General features: G+C 44.4%; 1 protein-coding gene across 4 annotated transcripts in view; it reads left to right on the forward strand.

Annotated features, from left to right (window-relative positions):
• The first annotated feature begins 6,127 nt into the window (after positions 1 to 6,127).
• Positions 6,128 to 17,476, forward strand: part of CMC1 (C-X9-C motif containing 1) — a 76,828-nt gene continuing 65,479 nt past the window's right edge. For 2 of the 4 annotated variants that reach the window (XM_082663984.1, XM_082663985.1), the window contains exon 1: positions 6,128 to 6,292. In XM_082663984.1, coding sequence (XP_082520110.1) covers positions 6,274 to 6,292 — 19 coding nt within the window. In that variant the 5' untranslated portion in view covers positions 6,128 to 6,273. The remainder of the gene's footprint in view (positions 6,293 to 17,476) is intronic. The other 2 variants (XM_082663986.1, XM_082663987.1) reach the window with 2 other exon arrangements.

The following is a 17,476-nucleotide window of genomic DNA, read 5'->3' on the forward strand; positions in this document are numbered from 1 at the left end:
TAAAAAAACAAGAACAAAAACAAAAAAACTGAATATAGTGCAATAATAGTTCAAAAGATCCATTTTCTAAAAGTAGAAGATACTCATCACAGTAACAATAGCTAGAATTCAGGAACAGCCTGCTTTGTGGCAGAAAGCATCAGTAAGATTTGATATAGGTCATCTAACGCTCACATCAGTCATGCAGGGATAGTCTTATTGAGAAAACTGAGGCTCAGGTGGAGAATGACTTATCAAATGGAAATTAGACGTACGAGAGGAGATGGGTAGGTCCATTCAACATGTGAATGAGTCTCTTAGCTTTCAAGTTGAACAAGAGCCAGATATGAAAGACTGCACACTGTATTATTACATTTATTAAAGTTCAAAAGCAGGCAAAACTAATAAATCCTCATAGAAGTCAAGAGAGTAGTTACTTTTGTGGGGTGGGGTTTGGATATGATGGGGTATCAGGGAACCTTCTAGATGATGAGAAATGTTTTATATCTTGACATGGATGGTGGTTCAAAAGTATGGACATATGTTAAAAACTCAGCTGCACAAATATTTGTGCCCTTTTCTGTATATAAGTTATATCTCAATAAAAAAAGTTAAAAAGAAGGGGAAATGGAATTAGAATTCAGCTCTGTTTAGTTCCAAAGGCCCTCTCCTTCCACTACATACTCTTTCTGCAATGTTTCAAATGTTTATGTTCAACACAGAATCTGACCCATTTTCCTGGGATAGTTCACAGAATAGTCTCACAGATACTTTAATAAACAATTGCAAATAAGTTTATATAGCAGAAATTGCAGAGTACAGGAATGATTATGAAAGAATGATACAGTAGCTGGGACTAGTTTATAAAGAGTTTTGTGAGCTCGTTAAAGGAAATGGTTTTATTTGCACAGGGAACCACTGAAGGATTTGATATGACAAGTTTTATGATCATATTTGACTTTGAGGGTGAAATGGATTAGAGAGGATGGATGGGTGGGTGGAGGAAAGGCCTGAGGACAGAAAGCGAGGTAGAAAGCTGTTGTCATCATCTCTGCAAATGTGATCTTGGACTAAGAGTGATGACAGTGTGGTTGTAGAAGAAATAAAGGTTGAGTGGAAGTTGTGATCAGTTGGATATGGGCAATGAGGGGCGGACAGGAGCTCTGAAGTGGCTCAGAGGGCTGATCCTGAGTGAAAGGGGTCCTATTTAACCACCAGCGAAACAGGGACAAAGTATATTCCTCTGGGGAGAGGCTAACACTAGGCAGGTTGTCAGGGCTCCAGCCAAGTAATTTGGGATTCAGGGAAGAGCTGTTATGGGCTGAATTGTATCCCCACCAAATTAATATGTTGAATTCCTGAGTCCCAGTACCTCAGAATGTGACTTTATTTGGAGATATGGTCTTTCAAGAGGTAATTAAGTTAAAGGAAGTTCATTAGGGTGGGCCCTAATCCAATACGACTGGTCTCCTGATGAGAAAAGGAAATTTGGACACAGACATAGATTGAGGGAAGACCATGTGAAGACACAGGGAGAAGATAGCATCTACAGCCAGGAAGAGAGGCCTCAGCAGAAGCCAACCCTGCCAGCACCTTGATCTTGGGCTTCTAGCCTCCAACTGTAAGAATATAAATGTCTGTTGTTTAAGCCACCCAGCCTGTGGTACTTTGTAATGGCAGCCCTAGTGAATAGTACAAGTACCAACCTGGACTTCAGGCCATTCAAATCGGAGAGGGCACAGGCTGTGGTGTTCTGGGAGCTAAATCACAGCTCAGAAAGCAGACAGGGCCACCAGCGACCCTCAGATAGAGATCCTCTAACCAAGAACTAGTTCCAAAGTCTGTCTACTGGTAGGAACAGGGCTTCTAATATTCTTCCAAATTTAATTCTCAATGGCTCAAAGATCGGGCAGAGCAGAGCTATAGGTGGATTAAAAAGTATGGTCTTTCATGGAAACAACCTAAATGTCCATCAACAGATTAATGGATAAAGAAGATGTGGTACATATATACAATGGAATACCACTCAGCCATAAAAAAGGAAATAATGCCATTTGCAGCAACATAGATGAAACTAGAGATTGTCATACTAAGTGAAGTAAGTCAGAAAGAGAAAGACAAATACCGTATGATACCACTTATATGTAGGATCTAAAATATGACACAAATGAACCTACGTGCAAAACAGAAACAGAATCACAGACATAGAGAACAGACTGGTGGTTGCCAAGGGGGAGTGTGTTGGGGGAGGGATGGAGTAGGAGTTTGGGGTTAGCAGATGTATGCTACTATATATGGAATGGATAAACAACAAGGTCGTACTGATAGCACAGAGAACTGTATTCAGTATCCTATGATAAACCATAATGGAGAAGAATATTAAAAGAGAATGTATAACTGAATCACTTTGCTGTATAGCAGAAATTAAAACAATGTTGTAAATCAACTGTACTTCAATTAAAAAAAATCACACACACAAAAAGGTATCGTCTTTGATTCAGAAGCTAGGTGGAGTTAGAAGCAAGCCAGGGCTGACTAACCATTTCAATTTCAAAACAATAACTGGATTTCAACTTAGAGCAAAAAGGAATGCTAGGGCTTCCCTGGTGGCGCAGTGGTTGAGAGTCCGCCTGCCGATGCAGGGGATGCGGGTTCGTGCCCAGGTCCGGGAAGACCCCACATGCCACGGAGCGGCTGGGCCCGTGAGCCATGGCCGCTGAGCCTGCGCGTCTGGAGCCTGTGGTCCGCAACGGGAAAGGCCACAACAGTGAGAGGCCCGCGTACCGGGGGGGGGAAAAAAAAAAAAAAGGAATGCTAGATCCAGTCAGAATTGACTTGATAAACAAGATATTTGTTTGTACTTGCACATTCCTTGGCTATTAGACTAAAAAATAAATATATATGTATACATAAATATATGCACGTACACAGACGTTTAGTCTACACACCTCACATGCTCTGCCATGGTTCAGCTGCTGTCCTCGCTCCCTTGTGTCCTGCATCTTCTCCCTGACTTCCCCTTGGTCTCAGTATTGCTCCCCAGTAATGAGGGTCAAGGGCAGATTGACCCTCAGGAATAAATCACCATGACTTTCTCATTGGTCTGTACACATTTGTCAAGGAATGGAATCACCTGGAAATCCTTCTCGACTCCTTTTCTACTAAGTACAATTAGGAAGTATAGATTCTCCCTTTGCAATTACTCTCACACTCACCCTTTCTTTGTACATTTCACACACCTCAGTTCAGGTTATCATCTGATTCTGCCTCAACGACTGCAATAGGCTCCTTACTGTTCTGCTCAACTCCTATCTCTCTCCGCACCCCTGAAATCTGTCCTACAGAAAAATCTTTGAAAAACATCACTTTGACTACAATGCCATTTTTCTACTTGTTAGCGTTCAGCTGCTTATAACAACACATTCAAATCCTCTGCAACCTAATGTTTAAGGCTTTGGGAATCTGGGTTTTCTAATATTTTCAGTCTTATTTATAACCATCCTCGCTTCCCCATGTTCATCAATATGGTTTCGGGCGTCGCCCACCCCTGAGCCGCAGCGCAGCCTTGAGCTCCCCCTGCGCTCCTGCTCCTGTGTCCTTCTCTCTCTTCCCTCCCTCCTTTTCCACGCCCCTTCAAGAACAGCTCGAACCCCAGACACTTCTGCTCATTCTTCTAGCATGGCAAGCCTTCTTGTCTGCCTACCCTTGCCACCCATCTTTCAAGGCCAACCTTAATTTCTCCTTATCTTTGACGTCTTTTCTAACCGTCCTGGCACTCAATCTTCTGTGACAGCAACTGTGGGGCCGTTAGGGTCTCAATGCCTGAATCCCAGGATTGTGGCTGGATAACAATTGCTGCTCATTCCCAGGACTACGGACCCTCCTCCCTCTTCTGCTCCTATGGCAGTAAGCACCCCCAAATTGTCTATTCATAGTGTGATCCCTTAGGAAATTTCTTCTGTTTTGAATTGCCAATTGCCTTTTTATGATTTAACTTAAAAGAAAATGACTTCTCTTTCCCATGCAGATTGTAAAGACTGCCCCCACACGACCTAGTTTCATATGAGGGAGGAGAGGAATGCGCTATTGTGTACCAGGCAGTGATGTGCTGTTTTTGCCAGTGCTCCTAGTGTGATGGTCTAGCAGTCTGTTGCAGGAAGAGCTTCAAGACCCAAGAAAGGAGTCTGCCTGGAGTCGGCAACAGAGACATCAATGGTTTAATGGATGAGAGAGCTTACGTGTCTGAAGCAAGGTACTGGACCAACATCCCACCGTGTATGGCAGACAGTGGGCAGGACCTGGGGCCTGGGGCAAGTACATAGGAAGGTCAGTCATATGAGTAGGGTGTAGGTGAGGCAGGCACTGGCTGGGCAGGGGATGTACAGAGAGCAAGAGAACAGCCATTCTGAGTGGCCTGACCATACACTGATTTATGGGGCACACACCACCCATGATTTTACAGATATTCTTGCTTAGGATAAGGCTAAAGTAGAGAGTATTCATTTAGGTTTTTTCTTTTTTTAAGTGAGTTGATTTAAATAAAAAAACATTAAATAATAATGGTTCAAGTGATACTCAGTGATGGCAAAAACTGTGGAAGTGGTCCTTGAATGACTGAAAGAGTGTTAATGGTATTACATTTATTTCTCACAACAACCTTGCAAATTAGAAACTAAAGTCAAGAGAAGCGTTGGGACTTAGCCAACCTAGAAAGCTAACGGGTCATGAAGCAGGATTCAGGTGGAGGCATTTAGGTCTCTGATGCTTTCCAAGGATCCGCCTTTACCATGACACCCGTTTGTATAAGGAAGATTTTGTTTAACTACTTAAGTGTGTCTGACTTGTGTTTTTATACCTCACCTCATCTCCTCAAAAAGAGTTACTTTCTACATTAAATTCTTCACCTCCAGAATGAATTTGGTGTGCTTCTAAACACATTTATAAACATACCCAGTTTCCTGCCTGGCTGAGTGAAACATTAATTCTCCAGCTTGGCACCTCATTCTACAGCTGTAATAAGGGCCGTTATGCCCAAATAGGCCCTTAAACGGAAGACCTGCTGAGCAGAGACCCACTTTCCCAGCCCTGCTCCACCTCGTCAGCTTCTCTGCCAACTGACCAGGCGGAAGCAGCAGCAGGGGAGAAGGGCCTGCATGTAGGTGGGGAGGGGATCGTTTTGAAAGCTTTAAATCCCTCACAGGGAAGCAGCTGCTCCTTGTTTTTCTAACATCTGTCCCATCTGTCCCCATCCGCATCTGTCCCCATCCGCACCTCACCCTTCACCTCACCCTTCGGGGGCTGGAGCTAGCTACACCTAGATACGACAAGGGAGCCTTTCTGAAGGCTGGTTGGTGAGTGGGTATGAGCATCATTGCTACTCAGAGTTTCTTCTACTGAGAAGGGGACAGTTGGGGTTCTTGAGGACGATGGCTATCACCTTCCTTCATTTTTTTCTCACAAACATGCAGCTTTAATTGCCAGAGTGGGGATTTGTAGCATCACCCAAGTCGGTCTGTGCGCCCTGAGGGTATCATTTCACGAGACAGAGGTACCCCTAACGCCACTTCCTAATTGTAACCTCCAGGGGTGGCACAGGCTTCCGATCGGGGGGGGGCGCGGAATCAGGATGCTACACACAGTGCAAGGATGCTGCACCACCTTTAAGTGCCGCTCGCCGCATTTAGCAGCGTGCTGCCCATACCCGGGTTCCCCGCCAACACTGTGCGCCTCGGGACTTAAGGACCTTATTTTTATCCAGTTATTTCCCTCTAGTATTCAGAACCGTGGCTGGAACCTAGCAGGCATGAAATAGACACTTATGAATGAATGAACGTTAACGAAGAAAAAACAAAGGAGCAGTCTGTTTCCTTTGGTTCGAAGGCGGGAGTGCAGGGAGAGGCTTGGACTTGAACCGACTCGCCCCGGGACGCGCATCCCCCGGGCACGCTACTTACAGGATGGGCCAGCAGGCACTCCCTTTGGTCCCCAGCGCGCCTGCGCGGTCCAGGCGGCCCCCCGACCCCGGGCGCGCAGCGACGCGCCCTCCCCGGCCCTTCCCTCCAACAAGTCCTCTCTCACTCGGGTCAGGGTTGAGCGCGGGGTTAGGTGTGCGCAGGCGCAGTGGGCGGCGGAAGTCGCGACCAGGAAATCAGAGGGGTAGGGGCCGCCCAGTTTTGCGTAGGGCCCCGCGCTCCTCCTCCTGATCCCGCGTGCCGCCCACCGCATCTCACGTGGGGCCCAGCCCCGCCCCACCTGTGCGGGCGGCCACGCGGCTGCCACCTCCCGCGCGCGGGCATGGCCCTCGACCCCACAGGTACGGGGCGGGAGGCGGGGGGTACGGATCCTCGGGGGCGTGCGGCGGGCGTGGGGCAGGGGGCGGGCTGGAGGTGGCGCGGCGCAGAGGCCGCCCCGCCCTCCCGCGTCCCCGGCGCCCGGCCCGCCGGCCCTCGGCGGGAGGGTTCGGGGATGGTGGTCCGACTGTGGCTTGCAGACGTTTCCCCTCTAGCGCCTGCTTCCTTGTCATCATGCTCTTTGCACAGTTTGGGGCACAGGCTCCTTTAAATAACTGTGGTCCGACTTGAACACACCGGTCAGGACGAGGGCCCGTTTCTCTGGAAAGTGTCCCCGGACTCCCGGTCCCGTCCCCTTGACTTCGGCGCGCCCTCCTGGTGCTGCGCGGCGTCAGTGCCCGCCTCCGACGCCGTCCTCAGGGGTCCCCTGCGGTATCCGGCGCGAAGGATGCTCGCAGAGTTGCGGGTCTGGGGAGAGTGCTGATTGGCTTTAGGACATTCCCTTCGTTTTATGGATGTGAAAACTCAAGGCGGTGGGAGGAGGAATGGCTTCCGACCTTTGGAGAGCAAGAAGTGAAACAGCCCCTTTGGTGACTCAGGGACAAGGAAATAGACGTGTAGCTGACAAGTCTTGTGGCTGGGGGAGCCGAGTCCGGGTGGGACTCAGAATCCCACGTCCAGCCCGGGCTGCAGGCCGTGCTGCCGGCCGTGCCGCCGTTTGAGTCCTTATGGAGTAAACAGATACTTGTTGCCACCTCACTGTGTGTCGTGTCATGTTCTAGGCCCTAGGAAACTAGTGTATAGGACAGAAAGTCCCTGCTCTGTCTAGATCTTGTGTTCTAGTGGTGGAAGAAAGAAGGCAGCACCCCTCTCTCCCCGTTACACACTTTTACAGATTGTGGTAAACGTGAAGAAAATAAGCGGTGACAGAGGTAGATGGTAAAGCGAGGACCACTTTAGGTGGAAGGGTCAGTGAAGAGCACTAGGAGGACGTGTCATGTGAATTGGCATCTGAAGGACCAGAGAAAGCAGTCCTGTAAAGAGGTAAGGAACCAGTATGCTAAGGCGCTCCAAGGTGCAAGTGCTTAAATGATTTGATTGCAGTGAGGGCCAGAGTGTGGAGGAGATCTGTCAGGAAAGATGCTGGGAAGGTAGGCAGAACCTGGATGCTGCAGGGCTTGAGCGGTGATAAGAAAGCATTTGGACTTTTCCTGATGTTATCAAAAACGTGTGGAAGGTTTTAAAGAGGGCAGTGACATAATATGATACTTTATGCCTTTACTACCCTGATAGCAGTGGTAGCATTGTAGAGGGGCCCTGAGAGGAAGGTTAAGATGGTAGCAGCAGTCCAGGCCAGATATGTTGGTATGTATTGGCCTGGGCTGGTATTAGGAAGACATGGAAAGAAAGACAAAGCTTCGGAAGATGTTTTGGAGGAGAAATTGACAGGACTTGCTGTTGAATAGAATAAGAGTGGTGAGCGAAAGGGAGGCATGAAGAGTAATTCCTAGGCTCTTGACTTCAGCTGGGTGGCTGGTGATGGTCCAGTCTAACAACATGATGCTCATTGGAAATTCAGATGAAAGCAGACATGGAAACAAAACTGGAATGGAAAGTAAGAAAGTGGACTCAGCAAGTAGGACGATTTTTTAAATATTTCTTTGTTTAAATATCAGGATACAAATGTATTGAAGTCAGCTTTTTTCTTTTTAAACTTAATTTTTGTTTAGTTCATAGGTTGAAACATAGGTTCATATTTTGATGTTCCTCTTGCTTCTTACAGTACACAGTGGTATGTTTCTGAGATGAGTAGATATGCCAAATGAAGCTTATATAGCAAAATCTGTTTTCTCATTGGTTTATGTTAGGTTTTAAAAAATCTTCATACAAGTTTGATTTTCATTTGGCAGCGGCTTTTAACTAACTGCCATTTTAACAAACTGTCCATTTTTCTCAAGAAATTCTGAACCCAACAATGAAATGCAGGTTGCATACTTATATGTAGTTTTATTTAAGCAATTTTCCTTTCTGTGAATGTAGAGGCAATACCAGCACTCTTTGGAAGCTTATCAGCCATAATTACGTTCCCTATTTTCTCTTACTATTTGAGTGCAAAGAGGAAAAGCTGGAGGAGAGTCCAAAACACCCAGGGAAAGTGTGAGGGAGAGAGAAATTTAAAAAAAATACTAGTTGCTGTTTGCACTTGCAGATGTTCAGAATTACTTTGCCCAAGCCTCTGGCGGTTTAAAATAGTCCATGGGCAGTTCTAACATGCAGAGGAGAAACACAGCTCTGAAATCTCCCAGGTTTATTGACTTGATCTTCAGCTTTGTTTTCTTATCAGCCTAATCTCCCTGCTCCTAGGGAAGTTCTCCCTACATCTGTAGCTGTAAACAGGACCTTTGTTCACATAGTAATGATTCAAGAAATATACAGTATAGTTCATTCTCCTATAAAAGGACTTAAGCAGTTAGTCTTATTCCAAGTTATAACTTTACCAATTTATAACTCTTTCTGCAAGTATTGTATTTATTTTAAAACTCCAGTCAAGCTTAGGTGATTGAAATTTTAGAGGTTGTTTATTGATCACCTATAGAAAGGGTGTTACAAGTGGTGCTTGTTGAAGCAGAATTTCCAGAAAGGTAGAATGATTACTTATGCTAATACAAAGTGAATATGTGTTGAAGATTTTCTTCAACTCAGTAATTAGTAAGGGAACCAGTAAAATGTAAAAAACACTCCAGAAAGCATTGAGAAGGTAGATGCTAGAATATGTCATAGATTGTTGGCTTAGATAAAAGCTGGTTAATTTAAATAGGACCATAAACTGTCATTTTGGGCATTATCTTTCCCACTAGTCAGATATTATTTCTATCTCTGTTGGATAAAGTTCTAGAATTTAACCTCTGCCCCTGACGAGTTGTAAAATAGCCCAGTCATGGGAAGTCCAGCCCAGTGCTGTCCTGAAAGGACACCCAGTTAAGCCTTTGCTGCTTCCGGAGTCCAGAGAAATCATCTGACATGATTATATTCCCAGATGACAACTCACAGGAACCTGGGCCTGAGAAGTTTGATTTCTTACTTTTTCTAACAACTGGAAGAGATTCCCTTCTCCTCTGTTTTTCTTCTACCTTTTCCTCTTTGAGCAGGGTAGGAAGTTTCCCTGCCCCGTCTATTAGGGTGGATTCACAGTGGGGGCAGCAGGAGAGAATTTCCCTTAAGTATGTGCGTGTGTCTCCCTTCATGGGTGTTTTCTTCCAGAAGTCTAATAAGGGGAAGAACGTGGGGAAGAATAAGGGGAATCCGTGAGTAAGATGTGTGTATCTTGGGAGGATGGCATTATGGCGGCTCTTGGAATACTTAGGTTGCATGGGTTCTTTTAGTGGTTCCCAAGGAGATGGAGGTAGATGAGCTTTAGGTATACCAGCACACTCAGTCACTGGAAGATTCTGCTTTTCAAGTTAGACATCTAAACGGTTGGGAGAATCTTTTTTTTTTCTTTTTCTGAGCATTGTGTGATTAATATGGAAAAATACTATAATGTAGTTGATTAGAAAATTTTTTATTTTATTGCTTCTGTGTTTTCACAGTATCTGGTTACACACAAATTATATTCAAGTTGAGAGCTAAAAATCTGACTTCCCACGTTTTATGTATTGCTAAGCTCAAATCATGTTTGCACTAGAAAATATATTGCTTTTGTCTCATTAGATTAACAACCTGAAACTGTTCTCTGAAATTTATTTATTTCGGCACGTGGGATCTTCGTTGCGGCATGCGGGATCTTTCATTGCGGCGAGCAAGCTCTAGAGCACATGGGCTCAGTAGTTGTGGCCCACGAGCTTAGTTGCCTGACCAGGGATCTAACCCAAGTCCTCTGCATTGGAAGGCGGATTCTTAACCACTGGACTGCCAGGGAAGTCCTCTGTTCTCCGAAATTTAAAAACGCTGGCATTAGCAGAGAGCACAGGAAAGAGAGAAGCATTGAAGTCAAAGAGGGATGTTTTTGGAGGCCCTGTGGGGTTTGGACTGTGATCATGCAATGTCTCCTAAACCCATTGGTGGAGTTTGAATTTTATCCAAGAATAACAGGAAGACACTGCAAGTGCAAGAGTGACAGGTAGAACTTTCCTTCATTGTGTGTTGATCTGACTTTTATTCAGAGCCCAAGCGAGATCTCAGCTGAACCATCTGCATTGGGGCATCACACCTGGAGGCATGGGAGGTCCGTCCCTCGTGGGTGGTTGTAATTTTGACCACCCGGCCAAGGTCTTGTCCCATTTCTTTGCTATGTTTTTTCCTCTCTTGTAATTAATAAGTAATTGAGCCTCCATTGATTTTTGCCTGATTCAGTCTTTCCTATGATGGTTACAGAATGATGGTTTTCTACCTCCAGTGCTCTCTCCACGTTTATTAGATGGTTGTTGACATTTTGCTGTAGACAAGAAACTTACAGATTTGTTACTGGTGTGGACTCATGAATTTCTATCTTCTCCATGGTTCATCATTTGTTACCATGTGTAATTATTTTGGTACTCACGTTTTCTCAGATTTGGCCAGTGAGAGTTCGTTCAAACCAGCTTCTGGGTCCTTGGGATGTGCTCCCATCATTTTTTGAGCATTTCCTTTTTTTTTTCTCACACAAGATATCTCTGGCTTCTGTAGGGCCTCCCCTGGCCCAGCCATAGAATTACTCATTTCGCAGACAAGCTGTGGTTCCTTTACTTGGGCACGGTATTGAGGAACGAGATTCGGGAACTTGGGCACCACTTGGGTGTTTTATGTGCAGATCATTTATTCATGGAGTGTTCTTAGGAAAAACCTGCCAGGGAGGGAGGGGAACAGGAGCAGGAGGGGAGGAGGCTGAGTAAGGGTGTGCTGCAGGGCTTGTCCTGCTTTGGAGGCGAGGGAACTGGGCTTTGTGATGCCTGTCAGCCCAGGCCTGCTGCAGGGGTAGGGGGAGGGGACCCCGAGAAGGAAAACCGCCAAGTGCTCCCATGCCCCAGGGCGGTGCTGGGAAGGTTGCAGGTGTGATGCTTCAGGTTCTCTCCTTCAGGAGGCACCTGTGTTCCCCGCCACGGGAGGGACACCAGCTCCATCCTAAAAATAACTTATGTGAGTGTTAGGAACCTTAGTTGGGGTAGTGAGAGCTTGGATCAGGTAGGCAGGTCCGGTAGGAAGGGGTACCCTTGCACACATACATAAATACACATAGATGTGTGTACTGCGTCCAGGTGTAAAGTGTCTCGGGGTTGTGGTAAAAAAGTTTAAATATACCTAACATGCCAAATTGTTTTTGTTTTTCATCTAGGCCATTTGACATGCTGTTCCTTCTTTTTGGAATTTTTCCCTTTCTGCCCCACCCCCACACTTATCTAAGTCTTGTTCATTTTTTAAAAAAATTAATTTCAGAGGATGCTTTCCCTGATGGTCACCACCCTCCAGTGTTTTGCAAATTTTTTTTTAATATTTGGAATTTTAAAAACCACCAAAATATCAAATAACCTGGGTATGGAGTTTCTTTCATTCTAATCTAGAGTTTTTTCCTTGAGAAATGGAATGAAACCTATAGACGGGGTATGTCTATATGTATCACATAACTTGAGAGATGAAGAAAAATCTGATGTGAAAATGGGAATATTTCCTTGCGTGGTGACCAGTAAATGTCTTTCATATGGTTCCATACCTTTATATTAGCGAAAGGATGATTAGAAAGGATAGGCCAGTTAATTACACCTAGACTGCAAGACATTCTCCACCAGCCCCAGGAGGCACTGTACTGTTACGCATTTAGCACCGAATTGAATTTGGGAATGAGTAGGACTGACTTGTTTCAGACTTTGCCAGTAACCTCAGGTCCTTTAAGAATTCTGAATGGCATAATCTGAGATTTGAGGATGAGGGGCAGGGAGAGTAAGATGTATCAGAAGTTGAGGCTGCTTCAAGCCTTAAACTTGTATGTTTTTAAATACTTCCAGCTGGTCTCAAGGGGTTCTTGACTCAGCATGGAAAGTTCATGTTTCATTGACTTGATTAGTATGGTTATTTATCTCTAGGGGTGTTAATGCTATATTTTTAGGAAAGTCTAGGTGTATAGATGTCAAAAACGCAAGTACCTTAGACTCGATAGAAGTGGGCCACACAAAATGTGCCCAAATTTGATTCCCAAATTAACCTTCTCCCCCCACCAGCCCCCATTATACTTTTACATTCGTAAGTAAAGAGATTGAGGGAAAACATTTTTAAGAACGTGGTGTTTACTATCCTGCATTGTGATTTTGCTAAAGAACTGTTACTGGGAGGTTTTCCAGATTAAAGGATTTGTTAATTAACTAAATATGATTAATTGAAAGACAGAGTTTTAAATGTTTATGCTGCAGAATAAGGTACATCAGTGTATAAACAGTCCTTAGCATGTTGCTTGGTACATAGTAGGTGCCTGATAAGTGTTTAACAGAATGAATATCAAATGAATGAATATATTTTTTCAACTATTTGTTAGTATAATGATTATCAAATATAGAAAATTTAAATACATGTGTCATTTATTAAATAGTTTTATTGCATGTTTACTATATGCTAGGAGTTGGGAGTTATGGAGGTTAATGAGACATGGTCTCTGACCTCATTATACTTAAGTTTCGTGCAGTGTTTTTTTTAAATTTTTTTAATGTCTTCCAGTCACTTAGGCTGGACAGCCAGGTGAGGGAAGGGGTCTTGGGCTATGCCCCTTAACCCTTGGGTGTCTGGCATGATACGCCTGTTTTCTTTCTTTTTAAAAATGTATTTATTTTATTTATTTTTAAAATTTTTGGCTGCGTTGGGTCTTCATTGCTGCGCGCGGGCCTTTGCTAGTTGTGGTGAGCGGGGGCTACTCTTTGTTGCGGTGCGGTGGCTTCTAGAGCACGGGCTCTAGGCGCACGGGCTCAGTAGTGGTGGCTCGCAGGCTCTAGAGTGCAGCCTCAGTAGTTGTGGTGCATGGGCTTAGTTGCTCCGTGGCATGTGGGATCTTCCCAGACCAGGGCTCGAACCCACGTCCCCTGAATTGGCAGGTGGATTCCCAACCACTGTGCTACCAGGGAAGTCCCGTGCAGTGGTTCTTAATCTAGAATCTGATATTGGAATTATTTGGGGAGCTTTTAAAAATACCAATGCCTGGGTGTTACCCCAGCATCTCTGTTTTAACTGGTCTAGGGTGGGACCCAGACATCACAATTTTTAAAAGCCCTCTCAGGTGTGGTTGTTAGATGCAGCCAGAATCAAAAACTTCTGGTACCAAACCCTGTCTTAGTCTGCTTGAGCTGCCATAATAACATTCCATAGACTTGGTGGCTTAAACAGTGAACATTTATTTTCTCGCAGTTTGGGAGGCTGGGAGTTCGAAGTCAAGGTGCAGACCGATTTGGCTACTGGTTCTTCCCCTTCTTTACAAGGCCACCTATCAGATTAGGGCTATACCCATATGAGCTCATTTAACTTTAATCACCTCTCCAGCTACAGTCACTTTGGGTTTAGGGCTTCGACATGAAAATGGTGGTGGTGGGGACACAGTTCAGTCTGTAGCAACCATTGATCTAGCAGGAGAAGATTTCGTAGGTAGTGTGCTGTGCTGTGTTCTAAGTCCACGTGTGATTAGAGCCATAGCATTTGTGCATGAAACACCGTGGGGTTAGAGGGTGGAGAATTCGCTTTCAGGTGCTGGGGTCAGGGAGCACTTTGGGTAGAACAAGAGTTGAGTGTGATGTTAAATAAGTAAACTTTGATAAGGAAATAAGAGGTAGGAGATGGAAAATAAAGACAGAAGATTGAGCTTGAGTTTGACTTGACTAGTGATTTGCTGGGTGATGATGCAAGATTGCTTTGAGCTTTGTAAGCCTCAGGTTCATAACGCCTGTTCCTGCCTGTGATGGCGTTTGTAAAATGATCCCTTCTGCCACCACTTTTTCCTTTCTTCTGAAAATATTTATTGTGCTTTTTCTGTGTACTATATAAATCTAAGCTGGCTTTTTTTTTTAAGCTAAGAAGGAGAATATAACCACTGGGGTGGCAGAATAAAGATTTAAACTATACATTTTTTTTTTTTTTTTTGCCGTACGCGGGCCTTTCACTGTTGTGGCCTCTCCCGTTGCTGAGCACAGGATCCGAACGCGCAGGCTCAGCGGCCATGGCTCACGGGCCCAGCCGCTCTGTGGCATGTGGAATCTTCCCGGACTGGGGCACCAACCCGTGTCCCCTGCATCGGCAGGTGGACTCTCAACCACTGCGCCACCAGGGAAGCCCTAAACTATAGAAATTTTAAGTTGAAATTCTGATGCTGGTGGGACTTGGGAATTACTAACAGGTACTTGAAAATGTGGGCCGAGTAGATTTGGAGATGTAGGCAAGCACTGAGAGCACAGCATAAAAAGTACCATTTTTAAGGTGGAGCCTTGTGGGATTGCTGCGGGAGGAGTAGGAGCAGAGCTTACCTAGGGAGTGTTTATACTTTTTTCAGTGTTACCATAGTTCAGAATATTTTTGAGACTCCTTTAGAGTTCGCTTTCAGCCTCTACAGTACACATATCTTAATTATTTATCTTAATATCCTCATTTTGATAAATTTTTGTTCTGAAGGTGAACTTGAATTTCAGCCAAGGTTAGCCAGAGGCAGTCTGGTGAAGGTGGTAGGAAGAAAGTTGTATTGTGGAACTGGTTTTAACTCAGAACTCAGACTGGCTCTGTAGGCTATCCTGAGAAAGATGTGAGTGATTTAAGCAAGGATTGAATCTTTGAAATAAGTAAATAAGGTCTCAATATAAAAATAATTCCCTTGCTGTGTTATCAAAGTGGTCCATGTGTTCTGTTAAATTTTATGAACTATTACAAGGTGGAGGGGAAGAACTGGTAGAGCTAGTGTGGCCAGAGGCATTGAGGAGCATTCGTAAGGATGCAAGTAGCCCACTGTGTTCCAGACGGACACCGGAGGGAAAATAAATCAGGGGTGTGTTGCTGGGAGGCCCAGGCATGCTGTCATTTATTCCTTCTGTTTCCTGTAATAACACGGCTGATTTTCTATTAGGTATCAATGGGAGATTGTGCTTGTAGCAAAAGGCAGTCTTGAAGTTTTACCAAATAAAGTAAATGTGAAGCCTTTTCATTTAAGACATTACGGCCACAATGGAGATTGCAGTGCTTTTCTAAAATTGGCATGTCTTCTTGCATAAGTCGATTTCCTGCTTTGGTATACTTTTAGTCTTGTCCCTTTCTGGCCTCATCTTGGTTAAAGTAATGTGGGTGGAAGAGGAAGTTTTCACACCTAGCAATCTGCAGAATCTGAGGTCCAAGAAATAGGTGCTTTGGGGAAATGGGCACATGTGGTGTGAACGAGGTGGTTACTACCAGTGGAAGCTGATAGGACAGAGGAGTACAAATGTAGCACAATGATTGTGGGAAGTCCGTGGTGTGTGACCCAGAAGCAGAGCAGAAATAGGCACATCAGCTTCATTGATGTGCTTTCTGGGTTTTGTAAGTTTGAGCTTATAAAAAGATTCTGTTGTTACTGACTGACCTGATATTTGATGTTTATTCTCTGTGAAGGTACTTTTCAGCCAACTGACAAATCAGTCCTTTTGCTTTTTTTTTTTTAAAATAATTTTCTCCATGGTCAGAATCATTTAGCTTTACTTTCTGATCAAGAAATGTGAAGTTTTGAATTTTGCTTGTTCAAAACGATGCTTCTGAAACCAACAATCTTCTTGTCCAAGGGTTCTTTCCGGCTTCACCGTGACTTTGGAAGCTCACGGGACCTTGTTTGCTGAAGTCCTCTGAAATAGGCCACTGCCCCAGGTGAGGGGTCGGGTTGTGGAAGAAGATTTGGGGCCTGCCCTTTTATCAGAGGCCTGGGTTATATCCCCTCTGTGAGTCTCCATTTTATGTGCAAAACAGAATCCAGATACTTAACCTGAGGGGCCTTTAAGAAGACTAAAGGGTGTTCCTGGCCTTCATCTTGAGGTTTCATAGCCAGAGGCTGCTGGACTGTTAGGGGGAAAATCTTTCCTGCTATGGATTTTCTTTGTTTTGTCAATTCAAGTGTGGCTTGAAGGGAAGACGGTGGGAAAGGGACACTGATCTTCCCTGTTTTTGTTTTCCCAGTCTCCATACCCCTGCCCACCCACCCCTTTTTCATATTACACTGTCGCTGTAGAAGTGGGTATGACCGAGCTGGCAGACACAGGGAAGTCTGGTTGGGGCATGAGTGTCTTTGAGCACTGAGACCGGAGTCCTCCCGGGCTCCTGGTGTGAAGCACGCAGTGCAAAGCTACCAGTGGAGAGCTCTGGTCCTGCTGTATTGTACACAATGCTATCTGCCTGGGCCCTTCATTTGGAGACTCTTGGTAGCTGGTATAGAAGAGGGACTTAAAGTAGAAACCATTGCTAATAAGAACAGTTTTGCACATTTACTACAAACATTTTTCTTATTTTTCCTCCAGTAAACAGTAGCATGGAAATGTCTGCGGGAACAAGTAAGTGCAGCTAGGAGGTTCCAAAAAAGACAAAAAAAGTGGCATTATCTAAATAACAATTAAATTAATTAAATTACAACATTTTCAGTGTTGAAAAGGCATTCCTTGCCCTTCCGGTGGTGTCACTTCTTCCCAGTGGAAGATTCTGTGATGCTCTGAGTTGCGTCACTGTTATTTTTGTGGATTCATGACAAGTGCTGCTGTCATTTGCCTTGTAATTGAGGATGGCATGTTGCAGGAACACGTGAGCCCCAGAGCAAAGTCTGAACTAACAATGTCAGCTAGTGAAAAAGGTGAAAATTGACTTTCAGATGATGATAGAATGTTGAGAAGTTAGAGCTTTGGAAATTTTCCCTGGTGGTGTTATCCTGATTCTTCATCTCAGTATAAATTCATGTGACTATAGAGTAGCAAATTCTCAAAATTTGATTTTTTTGTAGGCTTTGGTGCAAATGTATAACATATGCATCATATTGACATTGAGGGAATCACCCTGTAATTTTGTGAATAAAAAGTGCCATATCTATAATATTTGTAGTGTTGAGGGAAACTTTGAAATATGTATAAAATCATAATTAATTAAAAATTGACATTTAATGATAAGTGTGCTACCAAGTGGTATCAGAATTAATTATATATTTTTAAGTCTGTTTTTTTTGGGGGGAGGGGGCGCTGCATGGCATGCAGGATCTTAGTTCTTTGATC

Source organism: Grampus griseus (genome assembly GCF_964374135.1).
Source record: "Grampus griseus genome assembly, chromosome: 10".
In the NCBI taxonomy this organism is placed as follows: domain Eukaryota; kingdom Metazoa; phylum Chordata; class Mammalia; order Artiodactyla; family Delphinidae; genus Grampus; species Grampus griseus.